At 41.5% G+C, this 20,547-nt stretch overlaps 1 protein-coding gene across 1 annotated transcript; it reads right to left on the bottom strand.

The window, feature by feature from the left end:
• Positions 1-7,379: 7,379 nt before the first annotated feature.
• Positions 7,380-16,257, bottom strand: lg16h2orf76 (linkage group 16 C2orf76 homolog). The gene is made up of 5 exons (XM_085374793.1): positions 16,093-16,257; positions 14,161-14,211; positions 9,863-9,900; positions 9,396-9,477; positions 7,380-7,675 (listed from the first exon to the last, which is right to left on the bottom strand). The coding sequence occupies exons 1-5, from the start codon at positions 16,220-16,222 to the stop codon at positions 7,599-7,601; spliced, it is 378 nt and encodes a 125-aa protein (XP_085230919.1). The 5' UTR covers positions 16,223-16,257; the 3' UTR covers positions 7,380-7,598.
• Positions 16,258-20,547: the final 4,290 nt, after the last annotated feature.

Here is a 20,547-nt window from a genome sequence, read left to right on the forward strand (position 1 = left end):
CGCCCTCCTTCCTATTGGCTAAACCAATAACGTACCTCGGCCGTTCACTGGATGACGTGACCGCAATTGGAACCAATCATGTACTTACAACCAGAGCAGTCGTGTCAGCGGGGTTCAGGATTCACGCTGTCACGTGATACCCGGAGACTTATGCCAAAAAGTGATCGTCCAACAACACGTGATTTCCAATGTTTGTATGATGTCTTTACTCATATTGGTAAATAGACTGCACTCAGCAGGATTTACAAAGGAGTTATATATCCAGTGTATAGCCAGTCCGGTCCTTTTGGCCACTTAAAATATGTTTACTAAAGTCTTATTTTATGTGTTATCATTTCTGCTGCCCTCATGGCCAGATCTCACTTAAAAAATGAAGTTTTAATGTCAACGAGACTTTTTTTTAACTGCTTAAATAAGGGACACTGCCAACAGCTAATTGCGACTTCTACCTTGTAACAGGAATGTTGTTTGTGGCTCAGATGGCTTGATATCATACACGAGGCATACATTACACATATGGTTCAAATATTACAGACTAACAAGTTATTTGTAGCATTTTAAATGCGAGCAATCAATCAGTTTTTGGCAGACGATCACTATTTGGTACAACACTAGCAGTGCTTTCTGGAAAAACTATTAATGCATTGATTTACAATATACAATACCATATACAATTGTGTATGTGGATGCAGCAATATATATGCACTTTAACAGTAAACTATGTGAGGATTTGCCTGAACAGTTACTGTTACAGAATTATTCTCTAATTCTGTAATATTGGATAAAACGCCAGTTATTGTCCTGCTAATGGTAACCGTGAACTGTACAGAACAAGTTCATTTTATCTGGGTGAGTTTTATTTTTAAACCTCTTATTGTCTTCAAGAGCACATCTCAGTCTTGTGTGCTGCTATATCTAGATTATATTGCTAACTTCAAGAACTATTGCAAGGCTACATAAAAACAAGGTCCATTATGGTGACTGGAGACCCGAAACACGAGACATGCATTTATCCCCGCTTGCCAGTACATGATCTCCAACACCCCCAGATGGTAAGACAGGCATTGAGATGCCACCTCAACAGTAAGCTGTAAATATATATGGCCTGCCAGATACCCAGCTGGAACAATAAGCTGGTCACAAAAGGACATAAATGCGACTTGAAAATTCTATAAAATTCATGGACTTCTCCACCCAAGGTCTAGCACCCTAAGACATATGAGCAACAGACAGAGAGAGAGTGAGGATTAGTGCGTGTCAGAGGCATGCATGAATACATCAGGAAGATGAAGCCCTGAGATGAACTGTGCCTCAGGGAGCTGAGGACAGACAGTGATAAGGAGCATGAAGAGGAACTACACTACATTACCAAAAGTATTTGCTCATCTGCCTTGTAATATGTTGGCTCACATTTTGCAGCTATAACGGCTTCAGCTCTTTTAAGAAGCTTTTCCACAACACTAAAAATAACTATTTAAATAAACATAAAGAAATAAGGAATCATTAATTCAATAATGATCCACATGATTAAATTGCTTTATTTTATTTATTTATTTTTACTCTTTATTTTGAGTCAACATAAAAGAAGGGTAACAGTTCTCAACCACTGAAGTGGCATTAAGCCCTTTATATAGTGTCCATTTCCACCAGGTCCGTTCGAAGGCATCCAGTTTGATTCGTCATAGAAACTTCAGTTTATCTCCTCCATTATTTCACTTTCAGCGATTCCTCTTCAGCCAGTTCTTGTGATAACTTTCTTCACAGCCACAGTCATTATTTTAAACATGTAGATGTTCTCTTTTTTAATCGTACCTTCTGGGATCAGACCAAGGTGTAAGACCTGTGGATCCCTGGGAAGTTCACACTGACAAAGTCCGTCTATCAGCTCGGCAACATCTGACCAGCATGGTTGTAGTTTATCACATGACCAAAAGAAGTGTAGGTGATTGGCCTTAATATGACCACATTCTCTCCAACATTGTTTTTTTTTTTTTTGCTTTAACGTGTTTGCTTTTAATATAAACTGTAATAAACGTACGGAATCCATAATCTTTCCGAGTTGGTCGTTGTCCCCTTTGAGGTCGGACCTCAGGTCTTTCAGAAGGTCACTCGGTGTTACGTCAGTCCAGGGTAGCCTTGGAGTTTCAGGTGGGCTAGAGTTAGCTTGCAGTGCTACTTCACTGGCTTTCGATGCTGATTTTCTTTTGATATTTTTGCATGGTTTATTTGCCTCTTGTGAATCAGTTTCCCCTTTTATACCAATAGCGAATGATGAATCAACTTGTTTACTGGAGTTGAGTCCAACTTAATTTCATTGAGTTGATTCCTACAAATGACAATTTTCCAACAAAAGAACTTAATGCTAATAGAAAGCAATTTATCAAAGTTGAAATCTGTTTCATGATTATTTTAAGTTCATGGTGTGATTAGAGTTATTCTTTGGATTGTTCAACATCAAGTCCAGAGTCTGGTTAACATAAAACTTTAATGGACTTATAACAACTTTCACATAGCTGCCACTCCATCCATCCTCTTCTGATTATCCTTATCAGGGTTGCAGGGGCGTCTGGAGCCTATCCCAGCTGTCATAGAGGCAGGGTACACCCTGGACAGGTCGCCAGTCTAACACATAGAGACAGACAACTATTCATACACACAGGCAATTTAGAATCACCAATAAACCAAACCCCACTAACAATTTAGTCTTCAGTCTTTGGACTGTGGGAGGCAGCCAGAGTACCCAGAGAAAACTTACACACACACATCGTGCAAACTCCACACAGGCTTTTCTGTGTGGACAGTTAGTGGATTTGAACTCAGAAACTTCTTGGTGAAAGGAAAGAGTGCTAACCTTTAATGAGGTTTGAAATCTCGCATGATCGTGTGACATGACGAGTCCAGACAACTAACCACTCTTTCTGGATTGTATCACATCATCTCAACAAGAATAAATTTAACAAGTGTTAAGTTGTTGAATTTCATGCAGATTGTATATGATTTAATTATGTTCACCACAGAAACATATAATTATTTTGTTCAAATTCCAAGTTAGACTCTTGTAAACATAATAACCACCCAATTTCACTTTTTGAATGAAGGTTTAGTACTGCGTTTATGGGAACATTTGATCATTCATCAGTGCATTTATGACGACAGGACATTTGTGAAGCATTGCCTCCTATAACAGTACCACACCGGAAGCTCTTGAGAGCACCCACTGTGGCCATGGAAGTGATTGGATGGGTGAGTGGATACGTTTGGTAATACAGTGTATCCACCGGCATGTTTGTATACTCGTGTCTTCAACCCAGCTGCAATGGCCGCGGCGCAACATACCAAAAAACAAGAGATGCACGTCTGACCGATGCACATAGCACCTGCGACACAAGCAATGTGTGGTCATCATAAAAATGGCCCAAGGAAGCAGACACAGGCTTCTCCTGAGTGGTGGTTTCAAATTCAGCAGGTTCAGACTGATTGGTTTAAATCCAGTCTTTAAGTCTGACGTTATTAGCCGTGTCCGGTCCCAAACTCTGGTGCAGGTCCATAAGTCAAGCGAACACTGCAACATCACTGAGAGTTGAAAAATGGTCTAAATTCTTTCATCTGTAATAAAATGATCAGCGTTGCTGCTCTACCAGGTGTAACAATTAAGTTTAACATCCAGGCATCCATGAAAACAGGATTTATGACATTTAACAGAGTTAGAAGTTAGCAGGGAGTTAGCTCGCTAGCTTCCATCTAAATACAATATAGCATGTCCTGACTGAGGGATTTCTGAAACAAAATAAGACGTACAGCTCTGCTATCACTTCTGACATAAATTAAGACAGAAAACTAAACAGCAGTGACGTTTGTAGGGTTACTGAAGTCGGGCTAGCTGATATGTAACGATGTGCTACGTGGTGGCTAGCTACACAGCTACATTAGCATAACATAAACACAGTGAAGCTGGAGGATGAATGCAAATTTTTTACCACTCGATAAAAGTTAACATGAGGGTTCCCGATGGTTAGGGACAAATGCAATCGCATGGCAGGATGCTGTAAACCATAGGTGTCAAACTCTGGCCCGCGGGCCAAATTTGGCCCGCAGCCTAATTACATTTGGCCCGCGAAGCCATACCAAATTACTATTAGAGCTGGCCTACTGGTATTATACAGCTAATATATATATTGTTTAGTATTAAGCTTTGCTTGTTCCATATTGAGTTTTTCAGCTAAACTTGTTTGAGTCCATAAGAAAAGATTCATTCTTATATCTGGAGGAAGATTTTTTTTTTCAATAAATATTAATGTTAGCCCGCGACTTTGTTCCATTTTGAATTTTGGCCCACTGTGTATTTGAGTTTGACACCTCTGCTGTAAACGGACCAAACTCCAGTCGGGAGAACAACAGAGATAATCCATCCACAATACGCCGTTAGTTATTAATATACTGCTGCATGGGCTGGGCTGTAGCTACATCTAAGGTTTTGAAAACTGAACTTTAAAATGATTAGGGTAATAAAAACCTTGAGAGGCAGACAGTGATCACTGACTGTTTTTAGGGGCTTGTTGAGATTAAATACACTCAACAAAAATATAAACGCAACACCTTTGTTACTGCTCCCATTCCCCATGGGATGGACGTAGAGACCTAAAATTCATTCCAGATACACAATCTAACCATCCCTCCCAAACAGTGGTCACAAATCAGTCCAAATGTGTGGTAGTGGGCACATCTGCTATATTGAGATAATCCATCCCACCTCACAGGTGTGCCACATCAGGATGCTGATCTGACATCATGAGTAGTGCACAGGTGTACCTCAGACTGCCCACAACAAAAGGCCACCCTGGAATGTGCAGTTTTTTGCGCTATTGGGGGTCTGGGGACCCAGAACCGGTCAGTATCTGGTGTGACCACCATTTGCCTCATGCAGTGCAACACATCGTCGCATGGAGTCTATCAGATTGGCAATTGTGGCCTGTGGAATGTTGGTCCACTCCACTTCAATGGCTGTGCGAGGTTGTTGGATATTCGTGGGAACTGGTACACGCTGTCGTATACGCCGGTCAAGCACATCCCGAACATGCTCAATGGGTGACATGTCCGGTGAGTATGCTGGCCATGCAAGAACTGGGACATTCTCAGCTGCCATCTGCCCTGAACAATGTGAACCATGATTCATCCGTGAAGCGCACACCTCTCCAACATGCCAGACGCCATCGAATGTGAGCATTTGCCCACACAAGTCTGTTACGGCGACGAGCTGGAGTCAGGTCAAGACCCCGATGAGGACGACGGGCATGCAGTTGAGCGTCCATGAGACGGTTTCTGACAGTTTGTGCAGAAATTGTTTGGTTGTGCAAACCAATTGTTCCAGCAGCTGTCTGGGTGGCTGGTCTCAGATGATCTTGGAGGTGAACCTGCTGGATGTGGAGGTCCTGGGCTGGTGTGGTTACACGAGGTCTGCGGTTGTGAGGCTGGTTGGATGTGCTGCCATATTCTCTGAAACGCCTGTGGAGACGGCTTATGGTTGAGAAATGAACATTCAATGCACGGGCGACAGATCTGGTTGACATTCCTGCTGTCAGCATGCCAATTGCACGCTCCCTCATTGCTTGTGGCATCTGTGGCATTTTGCTGTGGGCAGTCTGAGGTACACCTGTGCACTACTCATGGTGTCAGATCAGCATCCTGATGTGGCACACCTGTGAGGTGGGATGGATTATCTCAATATAGCAGATGTGCCCACTACCACACATTTGGACTGATTTGTGACCACTGTTTGGGAGGGATGGTTATATTGTGTATCTGGAATGAATTTTAGGTCTCTACGTCCATCCCATGGGGAATGGGAGCAAAAACAAAAGTGTTGCGTTTATATTTTTGTTGAGTGTAGAACAAGATACAAAGCACTAAAACATGTTAAAAACACAACAGCCTTATTAAATGCAGAGTCGTTTGGACCCGAAAGCAGGATTCGTCACGTCATCACTTGTGTACTGGATACACACACACACGCAACCCACCTGTGAGAGAACGTGTGTGTGTGTGTGTGTGAGGGGCAGGGGGTTTTACAAAGTGCCACCAATCAGAGGCATGTTTTTGGTTTTATTTAGCACATTTTCAGTTTTTGGGACTCCTACTTCAAATAAAATACATTAACTCTGCTTTGACTATAACGTGATGAGTTAAGAGTGTAAAAAACCTCAGATAATCATTATGTGAAGGCAAACGTTAGAACAGAGTCTCAGACTTAAATGAGCTGTGGCCATTGCTGGCACTGTCATCTCATTGGAGGGCCGCAGTTTTTTTGTGCTACTTGAACACTAAACAAACAAGAAAACAACCACAAATATTTCTGGAAACGTGGTGTTTGTTCTTTTAAAATTAAAAATATTGTATAAAAAGACAAAACTGCAAACGTGAAGGCAGTTTCCCCCTCACTCTTTACTAATCGAAGCCTTTCATTGAAGCAAATAAACACATTGGTCCTCTCTGCCTGTCCACACACGTGGCAGCACTTCTATCATTTTGCTCGTATTTAACAAAATAAAATTGCAGACATGAGTGTCCACATGAGTGTTTGCCTGTCACTGAACTAACACATTCGGTCATTTGGAGAATTTGTTTTAACATTGCACTCAACAAACAAATCCTCCCTAACAAACGTCACTTCAAGGGCCAAATTGCATTACATTCCATCACATCAATACACGGGCTGCAAGTAGGGGTGACGTGGGCTGCATGCGGGCCCCAGGCCACGAGTTTGAGACCCTTGTATTAGAACAATTGAGGAACTTCCCAAGAACATTATAGAGAATTCTGAGTCTGACAGACTTTATTCCATCCATTGTTGCTTCAAACGTTCCCCCCCCCCCAACAACAAAAATGGGAGGAGCTTCTCAGTGAAAGTGTGTCTGTGGGTGTAGACCTTTGTGTCGTTTTCAGAGTCATAGAAGGGTACAGGGTCTCTGGTACAGACAGTCATACTGTATGAGTCCTTTAAAATGTGAAACAAACTCCAAAGCTCTACGAGGTTCACTCAGTTTATACGGATGACGAGCTTCAAGAGAATCCTAAAGTTTCATGTAACTTCTTCTATTTCACATTTATTGAAACGAATGTTCCCCTGAGAACAGTCAAAGCATCTTTCTCTCCATCTGTGTTTCAAAGAGGTCTACATCGTGTTCTTGAACCGCACAACATTTTATTAGCAAAAGTATCCACTCACAATTACATTGGCAACAAAGTATGAAAAAATATAAACACTTCTGAAAACATCTCTGAATTACACTGAGAACACAAACATTTTACTCATGATCACAGAGAGCAGAGCGAATGCTGGAGATGTAACATTGTTCCTTAAAACCTTTAAAACTTTCAGCATATCTACAACATCACCAACAACAGAAAGATGTTCATAAAAGTCATATTCACATAAAATAAAAAAAATATTAATATTAAATAAAAAGGCCTGTTAGTCTGCTGGATAATAAGCTTTGACTTTAAAGGAGAAAAAAAAATCCCACAAATGAAAACAGTCCAGTAGCAACATGACAAAACTTGTTCCAGGCAGACCTGTGTATATGAACTGTCCTCTGACGCAGTCACCAGGCAGTTTGGGGGTTTGCTTTATAGAGACTGTAGTCTGCTTTCCTGAAGAAGGCCACTTCTGTCTCATGAGCTAAAGAGGACAAACATGTCAAAGTTAAAACACACCTCAGATTTTTAAACAGGTATGTTCAGAAAGTCTTCCATTTTTATGAAGTTTGAAATGGATCACAGTCAATCACAGCTCTCCTTCATATAAGTCAGAAGACAGTTATTTTTATTCATTATCCTGGCTGCATGCCAAATATCCTTGGGCAAGATACTAACCCCGTGTTTGCCTACTGGTGGTGGTCAGAGGGCCCGGTGGCGCCAGTGTCCGGCAGCCTCGCCTCTGTCAGTGCGCCCCAGGGCAGCTGTGGCTACAATGTAGCTGCCATCACCAGTGTGTGAATGTGTGTGAATGGGTGAATGACTGAATGTAGTGTGAAGCGCTTTGGGGTCCTATGGACTAGAAAAGCGCTATACAAATGCAGGCCATTTACCATTTACCATTTATTTTTTTAATGGACAGTTGAGGTGGGATCTGAGATGTGTCTTGACTGAACTGTTACTAAATTCATAAACTGCCCGTCCCACAGCTGGTCGTGTATGTTCGAGAGAAGAACAGCAAAATGTTTAAAGATTTGCCTGCTGAGTGTAACATACCCAAACTGGATTAAGGCATAAATCTACTGACAGATTAAAAAACAAGTCTAAACAATGCATCGCAGTCAAAATGATGAAGCTAGGTAAGCAGAAACCTGAGAGTCACTGTCCAGTTCCTTTATAGAGATGGAAGAACCTCACTGAAGGACAACTTTTGCCATTCAATTCTATTTATATCTTTATATTTATTTATTGAAATCATTTGTTTATTATAAGGTAAAGACGTTAAAATGATACACAGACAACTGAGCAAACCCCAAAAATCATACGGCCTCCAATCAGATATTTCAGTCTGACATGTTTTATTCATTTACAAAGGAAACTAAAATCCACTCAGTTTTGGTTGTTATGAAGAACTGTGTTTAGACTGCTCTGGAAACAGCAAACTGAACAACGATGAAATCACTGAATGCGCATCACGGGCCTTTCTCACTACATGATATTCAAACCACATGTTATTATTGTATCACTACTTCTATTTGAAATTCAATTTGAACAGGGTGAATTTTGGGGCATTGTGCAAATAGACTGAAAGGTTTGGGTTTAGAAACAATGAACTCGAGCAAAAGGCAACAGTGAATATAATCACAGGCACAAATGTAAAAAGAGATGTTTTGAGTCGCCCCTTATTTCTTTGTATTTTCTAGGAAAATGGGAAATAAGAACAGGGCAAAAACAGCTTGTACAATTCTAACGTCACTGGGGTCAACACAGCTCACAGCTGACTGTTAGCTGGGATGTTACTCAAAGTTACATTGGTCGGCTGGTGATGGTGGCTGTGCTGATGCGAATCAGGCTCATTTTGACAAATTAGATTTATGATTGAAAATAATCTCTCCGTCTCTCAGACAGACATTGTTACTGATTTTGTTGCCTGTTATAATCAGGCTCTGGCTGCTGTGCTGAGGACAACACAAGTTTAGCTTTCGTGTCACTGTGTTCTTTGCTAGCTTCATGTTAGCATGTTTGTTTTGGACAGGCTTGCAAAGCGTTGATGTGTCAGCAGCATAGCGCATGAATTGAAAACAGTAAGTTGTTACATTACCACATTCATGAAAAAATGTAAAGTGAATACAGTAATGTGTTACTTTGGACCAAATTATAACCAACACTGCTCTACAGCAAACACTCAGCAATGCAAATCTTACCAACACCAGCAGCTCTGAGGGTTTGGCCTTCATGTAGAACCAGAGTTTCATCATCATCTAAACTCATCACTAACTCGTTTGTCTGAAAACAAAGGAAAAAAGATAAAAATTGCAAGTTTGAAATGCAAACTATTTCTGAAATAAGATTATATAATAACTGAAATAATATTTCTGGAATGTACGGCTAAAATTACTGAGTTGATTCTGAGATCAATCCCAAATTCTGAAAGTGGATTAAAGGGAATTAAATGATTTAGTTGTTGAAATACCAGCTGAGTGAACAGATTTTGATTTCCTTTATTTTCTCTCACAGGGATCATGCTATTACAAAAGAGGGAAGTTATATTAAAGTGGAAGACAAAATAGTCAGGTCCCTTTGAAAATGTCATTTTTTAAAGTACTCCTTAAGGGCAGACCACAACACTCGTGTGTCCTACAAGCGGACACTCCACAGCCTTCACAGATACCTTTGCTCCATGAGCCTGATGGATAATCTTCATCGTGTCTGTAAGGGGAAAAAGGATGGAGTCAGATTCAGAGCACAAATTTCACACCAACAAAGTTTACATAGACCTTTGGTCAAAACTTTACAGATATCATGAAGGTTGTTTTCAGTTGTTAATGGTTTTTCTTCCCCCACTGTGGAATGACTGTACAGCAGACATCTTTAATGACCAACAAACAAGAACTGGGTGCAAAAGTGTGAATTTATTTTTACATTGTCTCTAATCCACACAGGCTCGATACACAACAGTGCTGTCACCCGACTTGCAGTGACCATCAAAACGATGAAAAAAAAATTGCTGTAAACGGTTTATTTTGCGACACCACGAAACAAACGATAGCGTAAAATGAAACAGACGTTTTTATATCGTCATCCGATATATGTCGTTGTATCGAACAGTCCTAGTATAAACCTCTGACCACAACTGTATATAATGATCCCATGTGCATTTTCTTTTATATCCAAATGTTCATAAAGTGATTACATTTATTTATACAAATACAATTTGATTCTGACTTTAAGAGCTCTGTTAGCGGGCCCTTAAGAGCATCGCCTCACTCTATGTACATTTCTTTAAAAGTCCCGTTCAGCATGGATTTTTTTGTCTGTTTGTTTTTTTGGTTTTTGCCCTTCATCGCCGTCCTTCTTCCCCGCTGTTTTTCTTTCCCCAGTCAAGTCTGTCCCGTGTGTAGCAAGTGAAAATAAAATAAAATAAAATAAACAATAAAAGGTGAATCAAATAGGCTGGGGCGGTCCATTTAGTAAAGTAAATCCGTTGGGCATCTTTCTTTGCCTTTAGACAATAATTCTGATGGCAAAAGAACCAAACAGGACAGGCTGGGGAAAAAAGAAAAAAAAAAAAGGTCCCGTTCAGCCCTGAGATCCAGCAGGAACAAGAAGCACTCGGTGTGTGCAGCTTTTACACTGGGCAATCTTTACCTTTTGTATATATTCGTTTTATTGTCTTAATCAATCAGATAAGCACTTTATTAACAAGGGAAAAGTCGTTAGAGAGCAAAAAGGATTGCACAACACAATTTTATAATGCAATAATTAGCTTTAGTCATGTTTCCTGTCCTTCACAACTCTTGTGAGAGCTGTGTTCACTAGTGATGTGCAACTCCACTGATTATCTTTCTGATCTGATACCAAGTAGAATTCAGGGCGGTATCGACGATACTGATCCGATACTCTGTACAAAAACGTAATTTTTCATTGTATTTCATAATCCAATAATTAATTGTATTATGTAACTGTAATAATAATATAATAATATTGCTTCATAATGATTACAGGACATCAGATTACTTGTTCTTATTGCTTAATAATGCAGAGTTCATCATATAGAAATAAAAAACTGAAGTTGTGCCTATTTGAACACGTTGCCTGCCTGCAGCACTGAAGGACTCCGTGAGAGACGTCTGTCTCGCCCTAGCAGCACCTGTCCCTGTCCTCCTCTTCAGTCTCAACATACGCTCGTCATATTCTGTGATATGATTTACTCTGAGGTGTTTGACGAGGTTAGTGGTGTTGCCACAACATCTCACTTTCTTGCCACATGTATCGCAAACCGTGTCGTGGCTGTTTGCGGAGATAAAATACGTCCACACATGAATCCGTTTACGCTCAGCCATTGTTGTGAGTGCGCACGCCAGCGGCTGCAACACATTTATACAGCCGTGTTTCACACATGACTATGTAGACAATCCGAATGATATAGTTTCTTTCCACTGTGTTCCTGTTAATGATAAACTACAAATTTACCCTAAATTACTAAAATATCGATGAGAATCGATTCTAGAACATAAATTACTGGTATCAGAAGAATCAATATTTCAATATCGATTTGCACATCACCAGTGTTCACACTCCAAGTCGAACTCTCTCCCATGAAGTTCTGGACTCCACCAGGCTGCCATCTGTCATATTATTTATGGACAGAAAATCCAGGTGCAGCCAGTAGGCTAGCAGCTGAGTGGGAAACGAGTCTGAGGGCATGGTTCTCAGTCAGAAGGACCCACGCTGGATTTGGAGCAAATTTAAGTATCGGACTGTCTTGCTTGCAAGTAAGAGAAAAGTGAATCACTAGAGTAACGGATTGGTGCAGCGCCTGCTGTGGCTACACCCACCTATGGTCACAAGCTGTTAGGGCTGCTCGATTATGGCAAAAATGATAATCACGATTATTTTCACTGAAATTGAGATCTCGATTATTTGACGATATTTATTTAACCCTTTAAGACCTACCATAGAACCAAGTCCGCCAGAGCTTATATTATTATTTTTTTTTTTTTTACATGTAGTGCCGTTTGTGGGAGCATTTCAAGTTGCTATGCAACTGTTATAGCCCATATTTTAATAATATGTATGCATTAAGTCCATAGTAACTACATTAATTGCAAAAAAGTGCAATAAACTACAAAAAAATTGAAAATCGTTTTTGGTTTTTTTTAACATATATTTCTACTTTGAGAAATTTAAGAGGTTTATCCCTCAAAACTTTAAATACAAAAAAGTTGCAAAAAATAGTTTACAACAACAGGAAATTTATTTTGAGTGTCTTCAAAGTTTTATTTTGGAGATACAGCAATTTTTATATACTGCAGGAAAAACAAAAACAATCCTATGATGCAAATTTGCAAAGAAAACAGCATGTGCATCAAAATAAACTATTTCCAGCAGTGCAATTCGAGTTCTAAGCATCCCAGCAACTATTCAGAAAAGTCAAACATGACCAGTATAGGTTTTTAAGACCTACGAGTAAAAAACTACAATTTCCGCGAAAATGACATCACTTCCGGTTTCGGGCAGGAAATGGCGGATATGCGGTAGTTCGCGCTGATGTCTGTTTCACTGTGGGAAGTGTTACGAACAGCTGATCGGATCGGCAAAGCGTGTTTCTGGAATATTATGTTTTTGTTCCTGCAAGCGCTTTTTATGCAGTTTTTGCAAAGCTTTATGTGGAAGGAAACCGTGACCGAGGACAAGCTGATGGCATCAGATGTAAGTACAACTCCTCCGGGTTATTGCGCTAGCTTACGCGGTTCCGGTTCTACAGGGATTTAAAAATAGTTACACAAAACGGAGCGTGCTGCTCTGACCGGCTTTAAAGGGTTAACAATGACTTTAAAAAAATAATATAAAATAGTGTGCAACACCACTGAAGTTTTTTTTAACTCTTTTCAACCAACAGCAGTCACTCTCCTCTCCAAATAACTTCTGCTTAGCTTTCCGAGCTTCCCTCGGGTCCTCTTAATCAGCGGTCTCCAACCTTTTTTGCGCCACGGACGGTTTATGCCCGACAATATTTTCACGGACTGGCCTTTAAGGTGTCGCGGATAAATGAGGGAGGGGCTAATAATCGGCTCAGTCATTTTTAATGATCGTTGAAAGCCCAGATCGTAATCGTGATTAAAATTCGATTAATTGAGCAGCCCTACAAGCTGTGTGGAAATAACCTTCCCCCAAAGGGTGGCTGGTGTCTTAGAAATTTGGTGAGTAGCTCAGTCACTGGGGAGAGGGTCAGAATAGAGCCGCTACTCCTCTACACTGAAAACAGCCAGCTGAGGTGGTGTGAGACACCTAGGAGAGGAGTTCGTAATCTAACTTTGCCCCGTGTTTCACTATGGGAATCGCCTTGGTATGACCAACTACGGAAGCTCCAATGACACCACGTTTGAGCTGTGCTCAGGGCTCCGCCCCCTTATTCTAACACCACCGACCAGCCTCTCCTAACTCGGGATGGCAACATCCTGGGCTTTGCTCAGAGGTGTATCAGTCCAGTTCGTGCGGTTTTATAGGCTGGATGTTGCACAGTCATCCCTGGGTCAGTCAGTCCTGGAATCTAGCGCCTCAGGTCCAACCTGAGATCCTGGAGTAGTGCTGGAGCATAGCTTTGGGCACAATCCGGTAGTGGGCCATATCTCCCGTAGTGAAACAGAGCAAAGTTAGAAAAAGAACGATGGGTCACTTCATGGATCTCTGATAACAGAGTGAGATGTTTCACCAACACTTCCGTCCTTGTTTGGGTGCGGAAAGAAAGAGTGATTACATTTCTGTTCTGGTGTTCGTGTGTTTATTTAAATCATTTTGTATCAAGTAAACACATCACTACTGATGTTTAGCTATAACTCCAGGTAACTATGTGAGTTCTATGTAACAACAACAGCAATCTAAACATGACATGTGGGTAGGATGAGAACATTGCTCTAATGACAGCAGTAAAAAATTATGAAGACAATTGAAGTAATGCATACATACCATAACCATATTTCCTGAAAGGAGGTGGAAATCCTGGCCTTGTTGCAATATCTGAAAGAAATTGTTGGATTCAATCAAGATTTTATCTTCTTATTCATGTGTGAAAACACACAAGGTCGAGAATCCTAAAAAACTCGTCTAATAAAGACTCCCCATCTGTCCCACTGGGGTTTCTCACAGCTGTTTTTGTGTCTATGTGGGACACACACAGGGTGGAGCAACAGTTTGCTAAACACAATCACAGACTTTAGAGGGGAAAGCGCAGACCTCGGCCTCTGTGTGAGGATCTAAACGTATTCTACGCTCGATTCGACACAGCGAACACCACGAGACCGACTGCCTCTCCCTCCTGCTCTCCCCAGCCTTCACTCCCCTCAGACGCAGTGCCAGGTCCACCACAAAGACCGTTACAACCTGGCCTGAAAATGCTCTCTCCAAACTACAGGCCTGCTTCACACAGACTGAGACAGATTTGAACACCAGGAGCTAGAAAAAGTCACAGGATCAGTACTGGACTACATCAAGTTCTGTATCAGAAATGTGACTGTGGACAAAAGCATTCGGGTTTTCCCAAACCAAAAACCAGCCAGGTCCGCTCACTTCTCAAAGTCTGTGACGCCATCTTCAGGTCAGGTGTCAGAGCTCTGTACACGGCTGCTCGAGCCGATCTGAAAAGGGAAACTAAAAAAGTCAAAACAGACCACAAAGGAGCACAGAGTCCCACCTGTCCAGCGCCAACACACAGGAGGTGTGGGAGGGCATACGAGACAAACTACAGAGGCTGTGAAAACAGAAAGCCTGAGTGTGCCGCTGGCAGACGAGATAAATCACTTCTTTGCCCAGAAACATCTCAACAGCAGCACTCATCTGCTCCAGCCCTGCTCCCATCCTCATCCTCACCTGGTTCCTGCACTGCTCCACTCACTGTAACAGAGGATATTCCCAGTGCCAAAGAAGTCTCCCATCACCAGCCTGAACGATGACCGCCCTGTGGCCCTCACGCCGTACTCATGAAATGCTTCGAGATACTAATGCTTCAGCACATCAAGGACCACCTTTATGTTCTAGACCAAAGACCCACAGACTCAAGAACAGTTTCTTTCCAAGAGCCTGAACTCACACATGCACTGAAGACAGTTTCACCCCAAATCCAAGGACTCCCCCCACACAGACTGCAAACTACGATCACGACTGTGCAATATTTAATTTATGTGCAATAACCCACACTGTAAATACATAACACCATTTATTTTTGCCCTATATCTGTATATTTTTCTTTTCCCACACGTTTGCACTGCAGCTCTGAATCTCACTGTACATGCGTATAGTGACAATAAAAGGCATTCTATTCTACTCTACTCTGTTCTATTCTAAACATGACATCACTGGTTTTGTTTGTTGCAGTCAACAGACTCACATTAGTTTATGTTAGTTAACCACAGAGTACCGAGAACTCAGCAAAATAAGAACACAAACTAAAACCAGTCTAAGGGCGTTGCTTCTGTGCTGCCTCTGACTGTAGCAACCACTCTTAGGTTAATAATATAAACTGCCCACTTTCACTCAGTCTACTGCGCAGTAGGCGAGTCTTCGTTTTTCGGCCCTGAAACAGGAAAATGTGCCTGTTAGCTGTGATGTTGGGGTTTGTGCCGCCTGTCACGCTCTGTACTGCCGCAAGAGGGCGCCAAACATGTGCTTAAAACATTAAGGACTTGTTTCTTATATCCACCTACACAGAGAGCAGGGCTCATTGTTGTAAATTAACCTTTATATATGAAGTGTTTCATATCCAGTTAAAACCAAAGAACTCTAAGTTTTGAAGCTCTCCCGTCCAGCTGCAGTGAATCCTGGGATTTCTGCCTGCGCAGTGTTTTTAAAGGTTTGTTTCGGTGAACAGATGCTGACACGGGGTACACACCGCACGGCTCTCACCGTCTTTGACGAGCTGCATGAAGTCCTGTACGGTCTGCTCCAAGCGGACGCCGTGAAACACAACCGGCTTGAAGTTCCTGTGTTCGAAGGACCTCACCAGGCGGACGGTGACCACAGCTTCAGCAGTCATGCTGCTCTGAACCCGAACACTCGTCTGGTAACGCGTAGCTGTCCTTCTTCCCCTAAGTTTTATTGGCGATTGGCAAACAATAAAATGGTGCATTACCGCCACCAACTGGTGTGGAGTGTGTACTGCAACGTCGCTCACAAATCCTCCAAAACAATTTACCCTGTTTTAAAGCCTGATAACTTTCACTTCTTGGGTCCTTTTGCAGTTACTCAATAAGATCCAGTTTCATTTGTAGGTTTCTGAGGTTTTGGATCAGTTGCCTTCTCTCTACCTCCCCTGTGTTGGCCATTCATTCACACACTGGTGATGGCAGCTACATGTAGCCACAGCCACCCTGGGGCGCACTGACAGAGGCGAAGCTGCCGGACACTGGCGCCACCGGGCCCTCTGACCACCACCAGTAGGCAACGGGTGAAGTGTCTTGCCCAAGGACACAACAACCGGACTGTTGGAGCCGGGGCTCGAACCGGCAACCTTCCAATTACAAGACAAACTGCCAACTCTTGAGCCACGATCACCCACATGTTCTGTTTCCTCTTCTCCACAGTAGTCACGTTTACCTGTATTATGTTTACCTGCCATGAATAAAGTCGTGTTCAAACCAGTCTGCCCAAAACTTTTCTTCATTTTTCGCCTTATGATACTCTTTATCTTTGTCTGACAGAAGTTAATAGCCAGGTCAACTAACACATTTTTGTGGCTTCCTTTGCAGCTCTGTCTGTCATTTCATGTGCTCTGACTCCAAAATAAGCTGGAATCCATAAAAAGCCAACTTTTAAGTCCCATCATGTTTATTCTGTAACACGTTTGCTGAACCTCTGTTGCTGTCCTTTTTCTTCTTGTTAAGTTTTAATGGCAGATAGCAAACATACCACAAACTGGTATGGACTGTGGATGGAAATGAAGGTTAAAACAAACAAACAAAACCCTCAAATCCTGTCAAACACTATAGTCCATCTTTAAAAATGTGTACTTCTTGAGTTGAAATAAATCAATAAGGTCTAATTTTCATGTTACTGAAGTTTTGCCGTTGTCTTTTCAGCCTCTGACAGTGCAAGCCATTCTTACTGACTTACGGTGTTTCAGATTAACTAGTGACGGTCAAACAGATGTGTGGTAGATTTGCTTTTCAAATGAAACAGTATTATGTCATTATTTTTGGCCTTCGTGCTTGAGAAATACCAAATTATGTACACAAAGTTCTGGAAATTACCACAACATTGTTCATGATTTAATTTTTTTCCCCATAACATCAAGAATTGTTCCACATTAATATCATGTTGCAACGTCACATCCTGTTACAGTAGTCTGCCTGTCTTTTCTCTGGAAATAAACACTTGGGGCTAAAATAGCTAATTGATCAACACAGCTGGAGAGAGCTGGAGGTTATATACAGTCTGTGTAAATGATGTGTTAACTTTGTTAATTTGACAAACATTTGTGGGTGACGCAGTAGCTGGACGAGTCTGCGACAAACATCTCAAACAGCAGGACGTTACATCCTGTGGTGTCTGTATGCGAGGCAGCTATGATGGTCATGGAGTATTTTACTTGAATAAATACAGATTCTAATGAATAGAAAACGGCCAGCTTACTGAAGAAATTCTATTGGGGACAACAGTACAGTACTCTGTGGACCAAGAGGGGACTGCCAGCACAATCTGTCTGCTCAAACACTCAGGTATACCCCAGAAACATCTGGATATTCATTTAAAATATTTATACATACATCCTCATTGTTGTGACTATTTTCAGTTACCTTTCCCAGCTATGCCGTGCCTGTGGCGAAAGAAGCTCTGCTGCAGACACTGATGAGTGGGTAAAATAACCAAATCAATACCTAAGCCTGAAGCACCTTGAATGGGTCACCTCAGCATCACTGGGTGAAATGTCACTTTGATGCACCAACAGAAAACATGTGGTTGAGATAACCTGCATGCCTTTGCACTTTAAAGACACTGCAGAAGGTGATTACAGATGTTACGCATGTTAAACAATTTATCACTGTTATCTTTGGGGAACTGTCCATTGTTCCTTCAGTGGGCTGGTTTCAGTCATTATGCAAATGTACTGTTTCTAAGTTTGGGGAAACCTGCAGTCAGCTGAGACTGAAGACGTTGTCTTTGCTTAAAGACTGGTTTTAGTCTTGACAATCCGCTGTGCTGGCATCTATGAGCAGGATGTTTGTGGGTCGATTTGAATGCAGCAGGTGTAAATGCAGCCCCTCAGACAGAGCCAGGTGCAGATGTGTGTGCCATGTTAATCTGGTTGTAGGCCCTGGCCCTTTGCCACAGGTGGCAGTAGCAGACTGCTGCAGCTGCTGTGTCATATGTCAATAGATTGAGCTACAAAATAAAGATCATATGCAAGTTTTGTAAATTAAATTATGAAAATTCTTAAGTTAGAATTCAACTCACCTCAAAACTCAAAAGCACACCTGAGTCACCCATTTTCTTAAATCCACTCACTCTCACAAGCTCTTCTCACTCACACTGGCTCTGTTGTTGTAATCACTGTCTAACTGCTGTAAATGCACTGTAACTGCCATCTGCTCACACATGTTTGTTAAATTAATCAAGCTTATATAGACTGTATCTAACTACCAGCTCTCTCCCGCTGTGTACATCTATGTTACGCCCCAGTCTAGGGGTACAGGAACGCAACATAAGTTTGAAAAGATTGCCCCGCCCTGGTCCCCAAAACCATACACAGAGGGAAAACCAATCTCTTAGTGAATGGTGGTTTATTTTTCTACACTGCAAAAATGAAGCTCCGGGGTGAACAAAGGCCAAAATAACAAACAAAACAAGCTAAGTCAGGAGGAGGTGCTATCTAAAACCCTATGTGAAATCAAACATCAAACAAAAGACAAGCGCTACACCTAACTCCCTAACTGAAATAAACACCACCACTAAAGCAGTTTGTTAGGCATAAAGAAAGCTCAGACAGGACCACTTGAGCTTCAATCCGAGGAGACTTGTTTATACCTCACAGACGGACAGTTTATGGGCAGAACGTCCTCTCTGTCCAGGGTGGCCATCTGTGGAACAGTCTTCCTCAACCCATTAGAGAATGCTCTACACTCAATTTGTTTAAGGCAAAGGTTAAAAACTGGTTATGGACAAATCAAGTGTGTGATCATGTATGAGTTGTATAGTTTTAATGTTTTATTTGGGAACAGAATGGTGTGTATGTGTAAGTTTGGTGATGGAGTTTTTATTATGAATGAATGATGAATTTTTATGAATGATGTCTATTTTTTATGCTTAAGGACAACAGATGGTAATTAGCCCTTGGCTATAATCTGATATGTTTACATTCATGAAATTTTTATTTTTTACATTTATGTTCATTAACATGCACTGTCCTAAATAAAAAAATAAAACAGTACAAGGAAAACAATAAGGCAGCTCACCCCTTCTGTTCCAGTGCTATTTACAATGTGCTCTTTACAATGAAAACTAATGTACACACTATATACAGAACTCAGAAAGTCGCACAAAGTCACAGGCACAAATGTCTCAGGCTTTGGAGGCCAGGGTAAGGTCTGCTGCTGCTGTCAGTGGCTGCCCCCGGGACAACTGCTGGTGGAGGGATTTTGAATGCGACCACATGATCAGCGGACCAATCGGCAGCCGTCAGCTCATCCACTCAGGGACCTGCAAAGACTTAAAGGCACAGACAAAGAAAACAACCACCAAAACAGATTATGGCCAGGGCAGGTGACTACAGTTACACAGATGTAATCTACTCAGTACTAGAGGTGGCCATGACAACCGTACTTTGTACACGAAGGATGCAAATCATTTTATAAGATAAGATAAGATAACCTTTATTAGTCCCACACGTGGGAAATTTGTTTTGTCACAGCAGGAAGTGGACAGTGCAAAAGTTATGAGGCAAAAATTTGAATACAATAAGAATAAATACAGTACACAACTGTACAGAATAGAATAAAATAAAATACTATATACAGTAGAATAAAATAAAATAAATATACAATAAGATAAAATAGAATACAAATACAAATACTATATACAACTGAGTAAAAATACAACGATGACAGAAAGGATTATTGCACTTAGTATTATTGCATATGTATGGATGTGTGTGCTTGATCAGTTAAAGTCTTTATTATGGAGTCTGACAGCAGTGGGGAGGAAAGACCTGCGAAATCTCTCCGTCCCACACCGTGGGTGCCGCAGTCTCCCACTGAAGGAGCTGCTCAGTGCTGTCACAGTCTGCTGCATGGGGTGGGAGATGTTGTCCAACAGGGATGACAGCTTAGCCGCCGTTCTCCTGTCACTCACCACCTCCACTGGGTC

The sequence above is a fragment of the Diplotaxodon limnothrissa genome, linkage group LG16 (assembly GCF_057381915.1).
Source record: "Diplotaxodon limnothrissa isolate DT_005_m linkage group LG16, D_limnothrissa_male_GT1.1, whole genome shotgun sequence".
Lineage (NCBI taxonomy): Eukaryota > Metazoa > Chordata > Actinopteri > Cichliformes > Cichlidae > Diplotaxodon > Diplotaxodon limnothrissa.